This window comes from Polypterus senegalus, chromosome 9 (genome assembly GCF_016835505.1).
Source record: "Polypterus senegalus isolate Bchr_013 chromosome 9, ASM1683550v1, whole genome shotgun sequence".
In the NCBI taxonomy this organism is placed as follows: Eukaryota; Metazoa; Chordata; class Cladistia; order Polypteriformes; family Polypteridae; genus Polypterus; species Polypterus senegalus.
In genome coordinates, this window is record NC_053162.1 from 103910610 (window position 1) to 103930036 (window position 19427).

Sequence of the window (19427 nt, forward strand, 5' to 3'; positions counted from 1 at the left end):
TGGAGGGCTGCTGCTTCACCACCTGAGGCCACAGGTCTGCCACGCCCTTGACCCTCTGCAGTTCGCATACCAGAAGAAGGTGGGAGCGGAGGATGCCATCATCTATATGCTACACCGATCCCTCTACCACTTGGACAGAGGCAGTGGTGCTGTAAGAATTATGTTTTTGGACTTCTCTAGCGCCTTCAACACCATCCAACCTCTGCTCCTTAGGGACAAGCTGACTGAGATGGGAGTAGACTCACACCTGGTGGCATGGATCGTGGACTATCTTACAGACAGACCTCAGTATGTGCGTCTTGGGAACTGCAGGTCTGACATTGTGGTCAGCAACACAGGAGCACCGCAGGGGACTGTACTTTCTCCGGTCCTGTTCAGCCTATATACATCAGACCCAATACGATTCAGAGTCCTGTCACGTGCAAAAGTTCGCTGATGACACTGCTATTGTGGGCTGCATCAGGAGTGGGCAGGAGGGTGAGTACAGGAAGCTAATCAAAGACTTTGTTAAATGGTGTGACTCAAACCACTTACACCTGAACACCAGCAAGACCAAGGAACTGGTGGTGGATTTTAGGAGGCCCAGGCCCCTCATGGACCCCGTGATCATCAGAGGAGACTGTGTGCAGAGAGTACAGACCTATAAATACCTGGGAGTGCAGCTGGATGACAAATTGGACTGGACTGCCAATACTGATGCTCTCTGTGTAAGAAAGGTCAGAGCCGACTATACTTTCTTAGAAGGTTGCCGTCCTTCAGCATCTATACTAATAAAAGGCAAAGCCCTCCCTGACTCACTCACTCACTCGCTCATCAATAATTCTCCAACTTCCCGTGTAGGTGGAAGGCTGAAATTTGGCAGGCTCATTCCTTACAGCTTACTTACAAAAGTTAGGCAGGTTTCATTTCGAAATTCTACGCGTAACGGTCATAACTGGAACCTACTTTCGTCCATATACTGTATACGGCCAAAGCCTGCAGCTAGGAGTTGCTTCTCGCATCATCACGCCTCCCACGTAATTGAGTGCCTGCCCATATAAGGTAAATATTCGTGGGTGAATGACTGTGCTTAGCATATTCATAAGTGCAGCTACTGAGGAAAATCTCCCACTGATCTTCTTGACTTCCTTCTGCAGAAAAATCTGAATGAGAGCATGGGGCAGCTGTACACATTGGTATATTTGGCGGTGACCATTCCCGTGTCAACTGCTTCTGTCGAGTGGACATTTTCAGCCCTAAAGCGAATTAAAACTTTGAGGCAAGAAATACGACATGGCAGGTTCGACTTTCAGCATTAGCTTCGATGGCGATAGAAAGGGAGTTTTTGATGGAACTGAAGCGCACAGATAATCTGTACGACAGAGTAAATGAACTGTTTTTGAGGAAAGAGAGGAGGATGGATTTTGTTTACAAATAATCTGAATTTTTGGTGAGTAAAATGTTGCCATTTTCCTAAATAATATTGCAAGTTTATGAGTTATTATTGATGTTTTTTATGTGTGTCGCAGCTGTAGCTGCAGTAGAAAGGAACTTGTTCACCCCTGGTTTGTCTATTCAATAAAGGCATTTATTGTGGCTACAGGAGTTATCTATCTGCGATGCAGTGGCTCTTTTTACTGTATTTCTGCATATTAAGATGGTTTTTATAACCATAAATTAGTTTTTGAGGGGCGGTTTGATTCAGACGGAGCACTACTGAAGGCCTAGGTGTGAAATGCACAGTCCGTCAGTGGACCAGATGATACGTAAATTCGATGAACATTACAATTCGAAAATAAGCGAAACTGTAGAGAGGTTCAGATTATACGTCTCCCAGTGCGTCTCTCTAAATCCTCCGTGCGGGAACATTATCATAAGGCTTAACAATCTTATTGTTACACCTTTTACGTGCACCCAACTGTCCTTATTACGAAGTCTTCCTTGCTTTACCACTGGCTGCTTCTTTCCATTCACTTTCCTAGCTCTTTATTTAAACAGTTTTCCTTCTCACTTTTCCTCTCCTTCGCTGTCTTCTCCCTTTTTGTTCAAAATACGCGCCTCCTTGCCTTTTTACAGTCCGCTCCCCTTACGTCACACCATGGTACGTTTAGCACAAGTTAATACCGGGAATGCCTGTTAAACATCTTACATTCACGAGTAGCGATTTGCGTAGTGAACACTTCGATGAATGAAACCTGTTATCTTTACAACGGTTGACAAACACGGAATGTAACTTCAAAACAACATGTCCTCCAAATACGAACCTGATTGAAACAAATGATGATAATCAAATCCTTGATGACAGCAACACTTATAACAATGACAAAACAATTACATTGACAATCAGGTTATGTTATTTTTAAAATGTTTCCTTTTCTTTTTCATAACTTCTTTAACACACTACTTCTCCACTGCGAAGCGCAGATATTTTGCTAGTCTGCAATAAGATGCTGCAGATGTTTTACCAGACGATTGTGGCGAGTGCCGTCTTCTACACGGTGGTGTGCTGGGGAGGCAGCATAAAGAAGAAAGATGTCTCACGCCTGGACAAACTTGTTAAGAAGGCAGGTTCTATTGTAGGAATAAAGCTGGACAGTTTAACATCTGTAGCAGAGCAATGGGCACTAAGCAAACTCCTGTCAATCATGTAGAATCCACTGCATCCACTTAACAGTGTCATCTCCAGGCAGAGGAGTAGCTTCAGTGACAGATTTTTGTCACTGTCTTGCTCCACTGACAGACCGAGGAGATCGTTCCTCCCCCACACTATGCGACTCTTCAGTTCCACCTGGGGAGTATATGCTAACATTATTTAAAGTTATTGTCTGTTTTCACATGCATTTTTATTACTCTTTTAATTTAATATATTTTTTTTTTTGTTGTTTTTATTTTTTGTATCCGTATACTGCTGCTGGATTATTTGAATTTCCCCTTGGGGTTAATAAAGTATCTATCTATCTAAAGAGCAATGGATTGAGCACGCAGGCCTGAGGGGCCCCTGTGCTCAGTTTGACAGTGTACAATATTTTAGTGCCACCACATGCAGTCTGTTGTCTTTTCAAAGTCCAAGATCCAGTTACAAGGTAAAGTGTTCAATCTGATCATAGAAACTTTCACTATTAGCTGTTGTGGGATGATTGTATTAAAGGCTAAACTGCAAGTTAATAAACAGAATCCTGCAATAGATTTTCTGTTCCTCCATGTGGGATAATATGGTGTGGAGGACTAGTGTGATTGTGTTATCTGTGGTTAGACTGGTATGATACACAAACAGTAAGGGGTTCAGTGAAGGTATTAACTTGACCATATATACTGTATTTGGGGACATTTGTAACAACCCGGTTCTTGAGAAAAGCTCAACACAGACAGAACATACAAATTCCAGTAAAAGATAACCTGAGTGAGAAATGAACCCAAATCCCCAGATCTGACGGATTATCAGTGATTATTATGAAGTGCTAGTAAATGGCAGTCAAGTGCAACCAGAGGAGTATGTCATGTGTAGCATGCATTTTTACAAAAAAAAATGCCTTTAAAGTTATTCTTGTAAATTATTGCCAACTAGATGGGCCAATTATTTTTACGATGAACTAAGTGAGTAAGTGGAACCTCTATTGTGTAAAGTATCATGTAAAAATAATTCTGTAAGGTCTAAAAATGACACGTTGAGAGCAGAAATATTTATGAACCTCATGGTATTTATAGTGCTTGACAGGTGGTGATCATTAGTAGGCTGGACAAACTTTAGTTTTATTTTATATTTACAATATGCATTTATAAAGTAAGAAAACTGGCATATCATCATGAGCTGATTCCTGCCTAGCACTCAACACTACCAGGATAGACTCCAGAATACTGGTCCATGGGTGAGATTTGGTGGTTTTGACAATGGAAGGATGGGTGGGTAAAATAAGAAATTAACCACATAATCTATAACTAGGCTTTGCATTTGAGGGTGAACAATATCTGGGGCAACAGTTCCATGATTACTAGTTATCTTACCTTAATATTTTGTCTTTTTGACTTTGGTGAAAATTTAACTTTCTAAATTTAGAAAATGTGAGCCACACCTAACTATGGGTTAAATGAACAATGCCAAGGATTGCCTATCTTTTTTGGAATGTCTGCCCTCGTGCTTTCTGTCAGTTTCATGCTGTGTGAGATGATTTCTTCTAAAGGCATCACTTTACCGAGTTATTTCTAAACAGTTAATGCCTGTTTTATGTAACATTTATGTGAATATTCTCCAAATTGAAATTTCTTCAAGAAGAAGATTTCCATGTTTACTGCATTTGTCTGTAATGAAGCAGCATGGTGGAGGAAGATGTTTCACATGTCTAAAGTGGCATGGTGGCACAGTGGGTGGCATTGTTGAAACCCAGTTCAAGTCCTCACCGGACTGTTTTCTGTGTGCTGTTTGCATGAACCTTCTGTGTATGTGTGGTTTCCTCCAATAGTCTTAATATATGCTATTTCATTGATTGAGGGTCTGAGTTAACCATGATGGGCTGTCTCCTGTGATGGACTGGATGAACTGGGCTTGAACATCTCAGCAGTATTGGGATCAAGGCAAAAAGAATTCCTGCATATGGTGGCAGTTCACTGCAGACTCCGATACAAAGCCATTTTGGAGTTGCCACATCAGCTAAACGTTCATGCTGTTGAAATCGTGAGAAAGTAATGGCGAATCTGGACAAAAGACCAGTGCAGACACAGGGAGAACATGTAGAATTCCCAAAGGCAATGAAGTGAGCCTAGGATTTGGACCTAGGACACTGGTGGTAACAATAACCATTACATTAAAATCCCATTGTAAAACATGAAATAAGTGTGCACAGAAAATTTTTAGATTAATAATATTTATGTAGCACTTTTCTAATCTACTTCATAGCATTCATTGGGATTTGAACCCAGGACTCTTAGGTACTTCCTAACCTGCCACCTTTCATGATTTTAAACTTTTTCTACTTTGTGTTGCTAGTGAAGGGGTTTTTGAAGTGACACTGGCAGCTACTTTAAACACAACTTTCTGCTGTTGCTAACACTACTGATTCAAAACAAACAGACAGTACAGAGAAATTGGTGAATGGACACCTGGTGAAAAATTATATTCAGTTAATGCTGATTAATCTGGAAATATTTGTAAAAAAGAGTACTTTGATTAAATGTAAGTGTATGTGTAGTATAATGAATGCCTATACTGTTATGTTGTCAGCATTCACTTTCTGGTTCGTTTATGTGTTGGCTGCCATTCAACCAGTTGAGTCTTTGCACATTTCATTTTTTGTATTAACAATGTTCTTTCTATAATCCATTGCCTTGTTCTTTTTACTTATGTACTTTCCTTTTTAATCCAAAATATAATCTTGAATCTTGGTATTCATTTTATTATAGTTGTATCCAAAATGTGGACTTTATACAAAAGTTATTGGAGGAGGTGAAGCTAACATTACAGATCCCTGTTGTTTCTGAAGATTGTTTGTACTTAAACATCTACACCCCCGCAGAATCCAACAAGGAGTCAAGATTACCTGTAAGTGTAAAGGATTCACTCAGTTACCCACTGTCTGTTTTTCTTTTTAATTTTTAGGGCTTGTGTAAAGCTTGTTCAAGCTCTCGTATGTCACATACCACTACAGGTATCTGCCTCACTCTGCACTTTTTTATTGTGTGATATCATTGCAGAATCTCATTTTGTTTCTGCTATACACAATACACTCTTTAGTTTGTTCCTTCCTTTTCTGAACCCAGTTTGTCCAATACAGGGTCACCATGCTAGTAACATTTGGGGCACGGTGAGTCACAGTTTAACACAAACAGGGACAATGCAGATATACCGGTTAAACTAACATACAAACCTTTGGGCAGAGGGAGGAAATGAACATGGGAGAAGTCCAAACCAATTGTGGCTACTTCAAGATTCCAACTGGCTGCTCTAATAATCACACCGCCTTGCGATCTTTAATTAATATATTTCTCCATTTTATAATCCTGTTTATTGCACTTAAGGGGAGCCATATCATAACCTGGAAGTAACCATCTCTGTACCAGGTGGCAGTCTATTATGGGGTACAGTCACAGCTACACATTCACACTCTCTCATTACAGGCCAGTTGACCTAGTTGAACATTTCTGTCGTTTGTGGGGAAACAAGTGGAGTACCTGGAAGTAAGCTTGGGGGGATATAAAATCTCTACAGTAACAGATACACCAACTCTAAAACACTGTATCGCTGTCTCAACTTTAACTAACACAGCTTAAAAATCAAACAGCCTCTACTTCACTGAAGGTGGGGCAAAAGAACTGTGAATCAGGTTTACATATTAAATTCTCTTCCTTTCAAAGATCCCAGGGGGAGGTAGGGAAAGGATCTTTCACTTAATATCTTAAGAAAAGGAGTGGAAGGCAGCCATGCATAGAATACACTCTAGCTTCATATGCACAAAGCATTCAATCATTCAACTTAAAATCTTTTATCTATCACTCATTTAAGACTGTCCAAAACGTATCCAGGGCAAGATTCAGCCTGTGAATGTTGCAATTTAGCTCTAGTCTCACTGAGCCACATGTTTTGGATGTGCACCAAATTAGCATTACTTTGAACAACGATCACTCCTAACTCATTAACAGCTGTGTTTGGTGTACTCCCAGATGGGCTTAAATTGGAGAAGGACAAATTTATTGTAATTGCCTTTACCAAACTACTAGCACGTAGATGTATCTTGTTTAACTGGAAGAATCCCAGCCCACCTGTTATATGTCAGAGGGTAACAGATGTTCTATACTATTTGAAATTGAAAAAATCAAATTCTCGGGTACAGGATTTTTTCAAAACTTTTTAAAATTATGGCAAGTCCTAATTAATAACATTTTAGAATAAGCATTTATATCGAGGAAAAGGACTTTTACTCTTTGTAGTTTTTTAAAGGTTTGCGATAGCTGTTGGCTCTTCTCTCTTTCTCTTGGGTGGGTGTTGAACTTTGTTTAGTTAGACTTGGGTGTATGGAACGTTTTTTTTTTCAAATGAAATTATTAATAATACAAAAAAAAGAAAGAGGTTTACATGAATCCATAGCCTGTCCAGCATGTAAAAGCTCTTGGTGCATGAAACAATGTAATCCTTTTCGGAAACTTAGAGGTCAACACCAGTCTGTTAGTAAGCGAACTCATTATCTTCTTATATAATACACTACCGTGGCTGTTCGTTTATCTGTCCAGGATTTTAAATCACCTGTAGTTTACAAACCATTTGACCTATTGACCTGAAATTTGGTACACATATATTACATGACGTCTACTATCCGCTTTCGGGGTGATGACTGACCTCCAAGGTTATTCCTTTTTTATTTTTATTTTATTTTATTGTAGAATCAACTCTCGGCGGCAGGACAGCCGTGCAGCGCGTACATACAGACACCGTTCTCATTACTACCACCTTCGCCGTTATTTCCCCTACCTCTTCATATCTTAAATCATTCCTGAGGCAGATTCAAGAATTAAGTGCCAGCTTAAGTGAAACATTAAAGACAAATGTACAAATAATTGAAACATAAAAACTGACTTAATCACTTTTAATGAGAAAAGATACTGAAGCGAAGAAGCGGGCTGCTAGAGTGGAGAAAAGAAGACTGCTCACGAAGCAGCAAGCTCATCAACCTCTGAGCAAACGAATGCTAAACGTACAGAAAAAAAAGATGAAAACTATAGGTTAAGTGTATTTGCTGCACATTATTGTGCAGTATGCCATTACTGATACACTATAATGACTGTTGTCAAAAATGACTTCATATAGCACTTGCTGTAGCAGAGCACCTGGATCAGTCCATCGCTGAAGGTGCTCCTATATTTAACCAGAATGGCATGCAGACGATGGGTGTAATTGTTAATAATTGTTAGTAGTTTATTAAGAGTTCCAGTCTTCCTTCTCAATTTATTGAGTTTACCTGCCTTACTTGTAGTAATGTTGTTTACTGCAAAAGAAGACTGGACCTGCGATGATAGATTAATAAAGCATCTATAACAGAGGCCTGCATGCTCTGAAGGACTTGAGCCTTCAACAAAACATAGAAGCGACTATTCCTTCTTCTACACAGCTTTAGTTTTTGTAGTTCACTCCAGCCTGTGGCCCAGATGAACTCCTGCTGATTGTAAGCTCACATTACCTCCACGATCTCCCCATTGTCACAGATAACAGCGAAGCTTTGGAACTTCTGAAAGTCACTGTCATCTTATTTATTTTGCCATACTAATAAAATCTCTCTTTCAGGGTGAAAAGTTTAAAAATACATTTATTTTTCTGCAAAGTAACATTTGCAGGTGTACAAGATGTCTTCATTCAGGATCTAATGACCACAATTGAAAAACAGTGCTCCTGCATTATTATGCTCAGCCTTAAAAAGCTTGTTTTTTCTTTCTATTTATGCTGAAATACTACTGAAAATGTTTCACTTTTCCAGGTAATGGTATGGATTCATGGAGGAGGATTAATGATGGGCGCAGCCACCATTTATGATGGCCCAGCACTTGCTGCTTATGAGAATGTGGTGGTGGTGGTGATCCAGTATAGGCTGGGAATTTTAGGATTTCTGAGGTAGATTTTCTAAATAATTAATTGTGCATTCATAATTGATATTATTGAATTCAAGAATAACGAGTAGTGTTCATCACTTTTCATTATCTATTTATCTTTTATACTTTTTGTTAATATCTAGCACTGGTGATGACCATTGTCGTGGAAACTGGGGCCTCCTAGACCAAATAGCAGCTCTACAGTGGGTTCAACGGAATATTAAGAGTTTTGGAGGAGACCCAGGCTCTGTGACCATTTTTGGAGAATCGGCTGGAGGATGCAGTGTATCGGCTCTTGTATGTACATATATAATTCTAACTATATTTTGCATTATTAAGTTTACTTTTGTATTAATGTAATTGAGCTTAACGAACACATTTAATGCACATGTATATAAAACACAGTTTAGTCACAAATACACTCGATACAACTTTCCAAACATCATGATATAAATCAACAATATCATTCAACACCCTGACCCAGCCCTGTTCAGAGAGAAATGCATGAACAGACCCAATATATTAAGGAATTTCTACGTGTTTTCTAAATTTAATTCTGACTATACAATATCGATAATTGTATTCTAAATCCTCTTTTATCTATACTAATAAAAGGCAAAGCCCTCACTGACTGACTGACTGACTCACTGACTCATCACTAATTCTCCAAGTTCCCGTGTGGGTAGAAGGCTGAAATTTGGCAGGCTCATTCCTTACAGCTTCCTTACAAAAGTTGGGCAGGTTTCATTTCGAAATTCAACGCGTAATGGTCATAACTGGAAGCTATTTTTCTCCATATAATGTAACGGAGTTGAGCTGGATGGCCGTGGGGGGCGGAGTTTCGTGTGTCATCATTACGCCTCCTACGTAAGTACGTAGAGAACAAGGAAGACCTCCAAACAGCTGAACAAAAAACGCCATTTCACAATTGAGAAGGCAGAAAAAGATTATGAAGCAAGTGATGCATACAAGCGTATTCATAAATACAAGCATATTCATAAGTACAGCTACTGCGGAAACAAAGCACGGCGTTAACCGGTAGACAGGCTGCCACTGGCGTTTGTAATTTAGTGCCTGCCCATATAAGGCCGTCCGTCAGCGGCAATCCAAAAGAAACACTGCCGCTAAATATTAACGGGTTAAGGACTGTGCTTATGCATAGGAAGATGAGATGGTCAGGGTGGTGTTTGGCACAAACTCAGCGAAACTGCGAGAGAAAGTTTTCGAAGGCAGCAAAAAAATATGAAGCGTCTGATACATACAAGCATATTCATAAGTGCAGCTACTGCGGAAACAAAGCACACGGTACAAAAAGTCAATGTAAGTGTAAAAAAAACCTGTGCATGCAGTGTGTCACGTCTCAGATAAAGAGGAAGACGAGCTGTTTATTGATGCAGTAAGAAATGAATCGATGAATGAAACCTGTTATCTTTACAACGATTGACAAACACGGAATGTAACTTGAACACAACACATACTACAAATACGAACCTGATTGAAAGAAATAATGATAATCAAATCCTTGATGACAGCAACACTCAATAACACTCACAAAACAATTACTGTATATTGACAATCATGTTACGTTATTTAGTACCGACGTCCGAGGTTCGATTCCCGAGAGGGGGTGCACTGAGTATGTACGCGCGCTTCCCGATTCATTTTACCCTCGCATCCCCTTGGTTTGAGACGTATGAAAAAATATGCGGTTAATGCAGAAAGACAGATCACCAATTGAAGCTCTGCAGTGTACCACGATGCATACTAACGCCAAACACCCCCCCCGGGTTCTGACACACAAACGCTGGAGAAGCTGCCTTCTTCGTATCTCACCGTCACTTGCTTTTCTTTTTATTCAGTTTTATTGAGTGTTCCTGCCAGTCCCCGCATGTTGCTGTATGCTGTTTCTTATAGAAACAGTGTAATAGAAACCACAGCATAGAGAGAAGTGTGTACATTGCTTCTTACAGGAAAAGGCGATGGAAAAAGTGCACCTGAATAAAAGTGTACTTTTGTTATACTTTTACACCAATATATGTTCCTGTGTTTGAACGACACGGGCAGATGGGGAGTGTCTGATGATTGCATATAGCGCCGAAGTTACTGGTCTTTACCATTCTTTCCTCTGCATGTCCTGGAGTAGAAAAGAAACAGCATACAGCAACATGCGGGTACACTCAAGAAAACTGAATAAAAAGAAAAGCAAGTGACGGTGAGATACGAAGAAGGCAGCTTTGCCAGCGTTTGTGTGTTAGAACCGGCGTATGTTTGGCGTTAGTATGCATCGTGGTACACTGAAGAGCTATAGCGCGTCTTTAGTGAAAACAGCCGTGTCAGATGGGGTTGTATGGATTGATTCTGAACGCGACTGAGAGAATGAAAAGTGAATAAAAAAAAAAAAAAGCTAACCTTTACAGGGATCATAAATTGCACCGGCTGTTATAGACTGAAATCAAATGTATGCTTTTATTCTAAAACAGTAAGAATAAGAGCAGTTTACTTCTCAAACGGAGGGGCGCAGGATCGAACTCGTGACCCCTTGATTCCCAAGCGGGGGCTGAGTCTATTGAACCAGGGAGGCAGTTACAATAAAGTGCTGTCAATGTTGCATGTTAAGGCGGCTTTTTGTTTCTGCAGCTATATTTTTGAATAAAAGCGCAATTGTGTTATTCTTGTGAAAATGTTTCTTTGCTATTTGGACTTCAGGCTTCATACATTATATAGTTTATGCCTACATTTTGTCATCTACTACTAGAGTATAAAAAAACGTTTCTGTTTTAACAATGTGTTGACACAGATTACTGTAGAAACTGAACAGGCATGAAATGCGTGTGTTCCAAACAACGATCTATTATTTCCACTCTAAAACTCCACTTCACTCCCAGATACTCAATCAAGCTGAAGTTCGTGCACGTTCTAAATTGGTGGGGGGATGGAATAGCCGGCTGCTCCAAGCTTCTCTTTATAAGCACATTTAGAAGACAAAGGACGCTGGCGGAGAGGTGTGAAGGAATTTAAGAAGCGGTTTAAGGTGGGACGGAATTATGAGTTTTTTCGTAGGCTCTGGTAATTCTAGTGTTAAAAACCGATGGGAGGCTGAGTATATGTTTACTTACATTGCCGGTAAACCCGTGTTTCTCATTTGTGGAGCTAATGTGGCTGTAATTACAGAATTTAATCTAAGACGGCACTATGAGACAAAACATCAGGATAACCTGAAAGACCAGAATGCAATGCATAAGATACAGAAAGCAGAAGAGTTAAAGAAGAATCTGACACTTCAGCAGACGTTTTTACCCGTGCAAAATCACAAAGTGATTTCAAGTAGCTGCTTTTATGGGAGACACAAATGCACCAGTGCAACTTGCCCCACTTTCCCTTTTGCCAAGTAATATTGAACCAAGTCGGCACAACGGTGTTCCCAAATACGCACTTTGCTGATAAACTGAGTGCACTGCGCACTGAGTTCGCACAGCGCTTTGGTTACTTTGAAGAACAAAAAAAGTTCTTGTATATATAAAAAAAGTTGTTGTATATATGTGTATATATGTATGTGTGTGTGTATGTGTATGTGTGTGTGTGTATATATATATATATATATATATATATATATATATATATATATATATATATATATATATATATATATATATAAACTGCTCAAAAAATTAAAGGAACACTTTGAAAACACATCAGATCTCAATGGGAAAAAGAAATCCTCCTGGATATCTATACTGATATAGACTGGGTAATGTGTTAGGAACGAAAGGATGCCACATTGTTTGATGGAAATGAAAATGATCAACCTACAGAGCCCTGAATTTAAAGGCGCCCAAAAATCAGAGTGAAAAATTATGTGGCAGGCTAGTCCATTTTGCCAAAATTTAATTGCAGCAACTCAAAATTGTACGCAGCACTTTGTATGGCCCCTGTGTTCTTGTATACATGCCTGACAACATCGATGCATGCTTCTAATGAGATGACAGATGGTGTTGTGGGGGATCTCCTCCCAGATCTGGACCAGGGCATCACTGAGCTTCTGGACAGTCTGAGGTGCAACCTGGTGGCATTGGATGGACCAAAACATAATGTCCCAGAGGTGTTCTATTGGATTTAGGTCAGGAAAGTGTGGTGGCCAGTCAATGGTATCAATTCCTTCATCCTCCAGGAACTGCCTGCATACTCTTACCACATGAGGCCAGGAATTGTCGTGCACCAGGAGCCACTGTACCAGCATAGGCTCTGACAATGGGTCCAAGGATTTCATCCTGATACCTAATGTCAGCCAAGGTGCCTTTGTCAAGCCTGTAGCGTTCTGTGTAACCCTCCATGGATATGCCTCCCCAGACAATCATTAACCCACCACCAAACTGCTCATGCTGAATGATGTTACAGGCAGCATAATGTTCTCCATGGCTTCTCCAGACCCTTTCACTTCTGTCACGTGCTCAGGGTGAACCTGCTCTCATCTGTAAAAAGCACAGGGCACCAGTGGTGCATCTGCCAATTCTGGTATTCTATGGCAAATGCCAATTGAGCTGCATGCTGCTGGGCAGTGAGCTCAGGGCCCATTACAGGACATGGGGCCCTTGGGTCACCCTCATTAGGTCTTTCTGGTTGTTTGGTCAGAGACATTCACACCAGTGGCCTGCTGGAGGTCATTTTGTAGGGCTCTGGCAGTGCTCATCCTGTTCCTCCTTGCCCAAAGGAGCAGATACTGGTCTTGCTGATGGGTTATGGACCTTCTATGGCCCTCTCCAGCTCTCCTAGAGTAACTGCTTGTCTCCTAGAATCTCCTCCATGCCCTTGAGACTGTGCAGGGAGACACAGCAAACCTTCTGGCAATGACACGTATTGATGTGCCATCCTGGAGAAGTTGGACTACCTGTGCAACCTCTGTAGGGTCCAGGTATCGCCTCATGCTACCAGTAGTGACACTGACTGTAGCCAAATGCAAAACTAGTGAAGAAACCTTCAGAAAAGATGAGGAGGGAAAAATGTCAGTGGCCTCCACCTGTTAAACCATTCCTGTTTTGGGGGTCATCTCATTGTTGCCCCTCTAGTGCATCTGTTGTTAATTTCATTAACACCACAGCAGCTGAAACTGCTTAACAACCCCCTCTGCTACTTAACTGACCAGATTAATATCCCATAAGTTTCATTGACTTTATGCTATATACTCTGATTAAAAAGTGTTCCTTTAATTCTTTTGAGCAGTATATTTGTAGTACATGTTTAATGTTTCCATCCCAGTCCCAGGAAGCATAAACGCGAGGCAGGAACAATCCCTGAACAGGGCGCCAGTTTATCGCTACCGCTGTCCACAATGTCCACACATTTAATAACAGTATACATTATTTAAATGAAGTTAAAAATGTATCTGTATAATGTAATATATATACTTTACATCTGTAAATATGCGCTCTCTTCTATTGAATTGAATTCCTTTATTGTTATTGTATGGTACAATGAGATTCAATATGCAAATTTCTCCATAAACTTATTTTCCTATAAAATGGTAAAATAACAACAAAAACAATAACAAATAATAATAAAAATAATACGATAAAAAAATGAAAAAATATACAATATGAAAGCATAAGTGGTTCAGGTTGTGCAATATTACAACTGTAATGCAAGTTTACAGTGAGGTAATTGTACTTATAATTACAAACAGTTCTACCGGGAGCACTTGATGGACTGATTGAGTGTGTTTAGAGCACTTGGAAATAAACTGTTTCTGAACCACAAGGTTCATGCTGGAAAGACTCTGAAGTGTTTACTTTATATGAGAAGTTCAAATAGACTGTGCTTATGGCTGAGGCAGCATGTGCATGTCCCGATAATTCTCTCCGCACTTAACACAATCTGCGGTAGAACTTTCCGATCAGCTGCTGTAGAGCTGTGATTCCACACTCAAATGCAGTGGGTTAAAATACTTTTCACTGAGAGTAAAACCACTAAAGCAGCAATTGTATTTGGAATAGTTTGGCCTTCTGTGCACCATTATATGGTTATGGGTTGGTTACAATCAGATTCCTTAAACTAAAAAAACGACATGTGGTTAATGTCAGTGTATTTGATAAAGCCACGTCAGGGATGTGAATCTAAAAAATAAAGGGAAGCCACCAAGGAACAGTAGCACTGCTTTGACACTGGATGCTGCCAGTTTGCAAAACCGAGCCAAAAACGTGCGTACACTATGGTTTGAGATGGCATGAGGCTGTGTGTGGCTTTTGCCAAGTTTAGGTTTTATACATCACGATGTGAGCATGGAAACGGGCGTATGCAACATTTTTGTGCGTATGCACCGTTTATACATGAGGCCCCAGCTCCCTGATTGCCACTGTTTGAAATCACTTGTCAGTGTTTTAAATGTATTACATAACACACATCTGTACTGGCCAGGATGATTTCATATCACTAGATACCACCAAACCGTATACAGGAGAGTTTATAGACAGAATTCAGGTCCACTCTAAATATGAAAAAGGAACCAATGACCTGATCCGAGGTGAAAGCATGCGTGGTGAAATCTTCTATCATGTAGAGAAAGGAGTCTATGGACAGGCAACCACCAAACAGTATACAGGAGTGTTTATAGACAGTATACAGGTCAACTATATTTTTCTTCTGACAAACTGCCAGATCTGAGGTGGACATTGCTCATGTGTTGATTCTTCTCTCGTTTGGAGAAAGTAGTCTATGGACAGAGGACAAAGTGACTTAATGATCCTGCCCAAAGAGGATAGAATTGGATAGGGTACAGTAAAAAAAAAAAATGTATATATATTTATTTATAAAAATATAAATGAAAAAGTTATACTACTACTACTACTACTACTAATAATAATAATAATAATGATAACGAAAAAAAAAGGACACACACTGCATGACCCCCTGTTTCAACCTTTGAAAAATTTTCAAGTCCCTGCTTTTTGGATGACCCCCTGTCTAAATCTACCAATAATTTCTAAGTGTCTGCTTTTTCACCTCCGAAAAATTTCTAAGTATCTGTTTTTCCGATGACCCTCTGACTTTTCTCCTTACATGGCCCTCAGCAAATCTCCCGAAAAGTTTCTAACTTTTTTTGTATGGCCCTCGGTCTTTTTCACTATTAAGCCCCACCTGTACAGTACTTCAGAATTCCTAACAGCCCCGGGCCAGATTCAAACCGACATCTGGTCATGTAACCTTTTTTTTTTTGACCAGATTCATGCACTGTCTTCTGGTCATGTAAGAGGAGGAGAGAAGGGAAAAGGAAAGAAGAGGGGAAGGGGAAAAAGAGAGAGTAGGGAGAGGGCTTAAGTTTTGGGGTGGGGTGGGGTGGTTTGGTGAGCCTGGTCAGGTAAGGGAGTAGAAGGGGGTGGGGAAAGGGGAAGGGGGACAAAAGTTTGGCTCGAGGGCTGACTTTCAATAGATTGCAGCGAGGGAGCTGCTCTGCTATGTACGACACCCCGACCCAGAATCAGGTCGTCTACGAATGATTTAGCACCGGGTTCCCCACGAACGTGTGGTGCAAAAGAGGAAGAGGGAGCTGCTACTCATCCGGGCCGCTCCCCGGCCCCGTCTCGAATGGCCCTCCGCGCCGGTCCGCCCCCACGGGGAGAGAACCCCTGAGCATCTCCCAAACTCAAAATAATGCAAAGAGAGCAAATATATATATTTACTGTGAAATTCTTACTTGCATGTGCTAATCAACATGCAACACATCACCACTGTCACATTTACAGTATGTACTGTATGTGTAAATATAAATCAACTTCTATCTCTCTTTCTGCTCTGACGTTTCTACTAGTGAGCATTTGCCTAATTCACTTCTTTGTTCTAGACTCGTCAGGGTGTGGTACAGAGTGACATTTAACCTCTAAGGCAGTTCCATGTCAAGTTTCTTATTTACTTTACTTTACTTACACTGCCAGGATGCCAGGTCAAGTTATATACTGGTTACTCCTGTGACATCCTTGAGTTCCAATCTGCTCTTCAATAGCCAGGCCTCCAGTGTTTACCCAGGCAGAGTTAGGAGCTCTAGAGGATTATGTTCCAGGCCTCTCCATTAGACAGTCATATACTGACTGCCATAACCTCCCTCTCTCCAGGGGTCTCTCTTGCCATGACTGGACCTACCACCACAGGAAGACTTACCATCAAGATTAATAAATAGTTGGTCTGTCACTGGTATTGTGTGTTTCTCATTCTCTCTCTCTTTCTTTGAGACTGGATCCTGTTTTTTGCTTATTCCTTACCCTGTTCCATTCCACTTGTGCTTTTAGTAACCTCTGGCCAGGTAGACAAACCTCCATTGTGTTTTTCATTTTTTCTTTTTGTTAACTTCCGTCTATCCTTTTCTATTTCAGATATTTTCCCCATTATCTTCTGGTTTATTCCATAAGGCAATATCTCAGAGTGGAGTTGCAATTGTTATTAGGAATTGTAAATGAAAATATAGATCCAGTAAAAAAGGTAAAATATAGCATTTCAAACCCATATTTTAATTTTTATTCATCAGATTTTAAACCTTTGTTATTTGTATTAAATGTGTCAGAGGATTTATTATTGTCAGTTTCACATAATTAATGAAACAAGGCACTAGCCTTTTTTAGGAATACTTTTTCTGTAAAAAGTACTGTATTTTTCCAAGATATTCATAAAAATTGCAAAAGATCTTTCAGTGAATTAATTTTTCATTAAGCAAACTAATGTGCTTCCTGGCACTCAATGTTTGTTGGAATGGTAAATGTGATACCATTGTGCATTTTTTGGCTAGAATCATATTTGTGAACCATCAGTTTTTCACACGCCAGGTTACTAAATGCACTCTCAGTATTATTCAGGATGAAAGAAATTTAATTTCTTTATCTTGCATTGGTTTCTAGACAAAAAAGCCATCTTAGAATTAATATTATATTTTTTACTATGTAGGTAGTTGCTAACATGACTGCATGTGATGATGCAGACTCGGGGTTGTTTGTGAAATGCTTGCGAGAGAAGACTGAAGAAGACCTTTTAGAAATAACAAAAAAGGTAGGTCCTAAGAACAATAACAGCATTGATATTATTGCCATTACTTATATTGATATTGGTTGTATTACAAAATGTTTGAGTACAACATAAATTAAATAAACATTCTTATGACAGCAACTCTAATAACAGTGACAAAACAATTACATTGACAGTCATGTTACGTTATTTTTTGACAATCGTGTTACGTTATTTTTAAAATGTTTCCTTTTCTTTTTCATTACTTCTTTAACACACTACTTCTCTGCTGTGAAGCGCGAGTATTTTGCTAGTTATTAATATTTTGTTTAATAAATACTTCATCGTAACTAAACATATCCATGCATTCATCAATATTTCATTACAGATTTTTGTGTTTTTCATTTTCACTTGCTAACTAAAGAAAAACCTACCATTTTGTAAAGTTTATTTAAATTAAACTGTTTGCATTGAACTTGCTTTAAAACTTTGAAATATACGGTACGTTAATTTTACTCTCATTGGATTTTTAGTAGGCTGCATACTGGAGTGATGACTTGTATATATTTAAGACAAATAAGTGCAGGTAATTCAACTTGTGTAATGCATTTTTGGACTATTTTGCCAATGTTTTTCAGTTTGTTTCTATGTTTACAACTATGATAATTCCAATGACAGTCGATGGTGTTTTTCTGCCAAAGCCACTTTCTGAGATGCTGAAATCCAAGAGTTTTCATCAAGTTCCATACCTTTTAGGAATCACCAATAATGAATTTGGCTGGCTGCTTGCAAATGTGAGTATTCAAATGGGGATATTTAACTTAAAGAACAGCAATAACATTCCGACAAGAAAAAGTGGGGCAATAATACCACATTTGCATCTTTGGTGTGCATTTCAGTAGTTTGGATTAAAGAATATAAGACAACATATTTCCACCTTTAATTTCTTAGTATATACTGTTTGGACGCTGGCCCGGACACACACAGACGGACATCGTTGTTACTCCCAACACACTGTTTATTTACAACTATGTACAAGTTTTTGTGCACTCACGAACCCCAGTGCCTCCAGCACCGATTCCCCCAATGTCCAGGCCACACAGTTCCCGTGCCTTTCTCCTGGCCGCCTCTAGTCCTCCCTCCAGCTCCGTCCTCTTCCACCCGACTTCTGCCAATGACTGGAGGGAGGCAGCCCCTTAAATAGGAACCCGGATGGGCTCCAGCTGCTTCCCGGCGTTCCCCTGTAGCCACACCCCTGTGTGGTGGAAGTGCCGGCTGCGCACCCGGAAGCTGTCCGGGTGTCCCCTGTCGTCTTCCCCCCAGCACTTCCTGGTGTGGCGGAAGTGCTGGGCTCCGGGATATTCAGGCACTGGGGCGCCGCCTGGCGGTGGCCACGGGTCCCTACAGGGCTGGGCTTCCAAGCCCTTTACCCGAGGCCCCCAACATAACCAGGATGGACGCCCCCTCGCGGTCTGGAGGAGGCACAAGCCCTCCTCCGGTCCTCCTGGGCATCTCGGCCGGGGACCACAACAATAAATATAGAACATAAGAAGAGTTATGCAAAAAGAGGGTTGGGGTTACCAGTCGGTGCTCTTGAGGTAGTTTACCAGTGTTTATATAGGCATTACTAACCTGGAATATGGAACTATCATGAGGGAACAGTTTTTCCATCATGGGGAGCACATGGTCATGTAAAATGGCCTTATATTTTTGGGTCATTATTGAACCATGCAAAGTAACTGCCAGACCTAATGACTCCCATAAGATGATGGGCTGTACCTTTACATAAAGAGACATTGTAGGCTGAAGGTATCCTCTTTGGCTTTTTCCAAACATAAAGCCATCCAGATGGCGAGTGTTGAAAGAACAGGGGGTTTGAGTGGAAAGGTAATATTTACTTC

General features: G+C 40.2%; 1 protein-coding gene across 1 annotated transcript; it reads left to right on the top strand.

Annotated features, from left to right (window-relative positions):
• Positions 1-5350: 5350 nt before the first annotated feature.
• Positions 5351-17003, top strand: LOC120535604 (putative inactive carboxylesterase 4). Its single transcript, XM_039763549.1, has 4 exons — positions 5351-5512; positions 8436-8569; positions 8691-8844; positions 16905-17003. Exons 2-4 carry the CDS (start codon positions 8439-8441, stop codon positions 16986-16988), a joined length of 369 nt encoding a protein of 122 aa, XP_039619483.1. The 5' UTR covers positions 5351-5512; positions 8436-8438; the 3' UTR covers positions 16989-17003.
• Positions 17004-19427: the final 2424 nt, after the last annotated feature.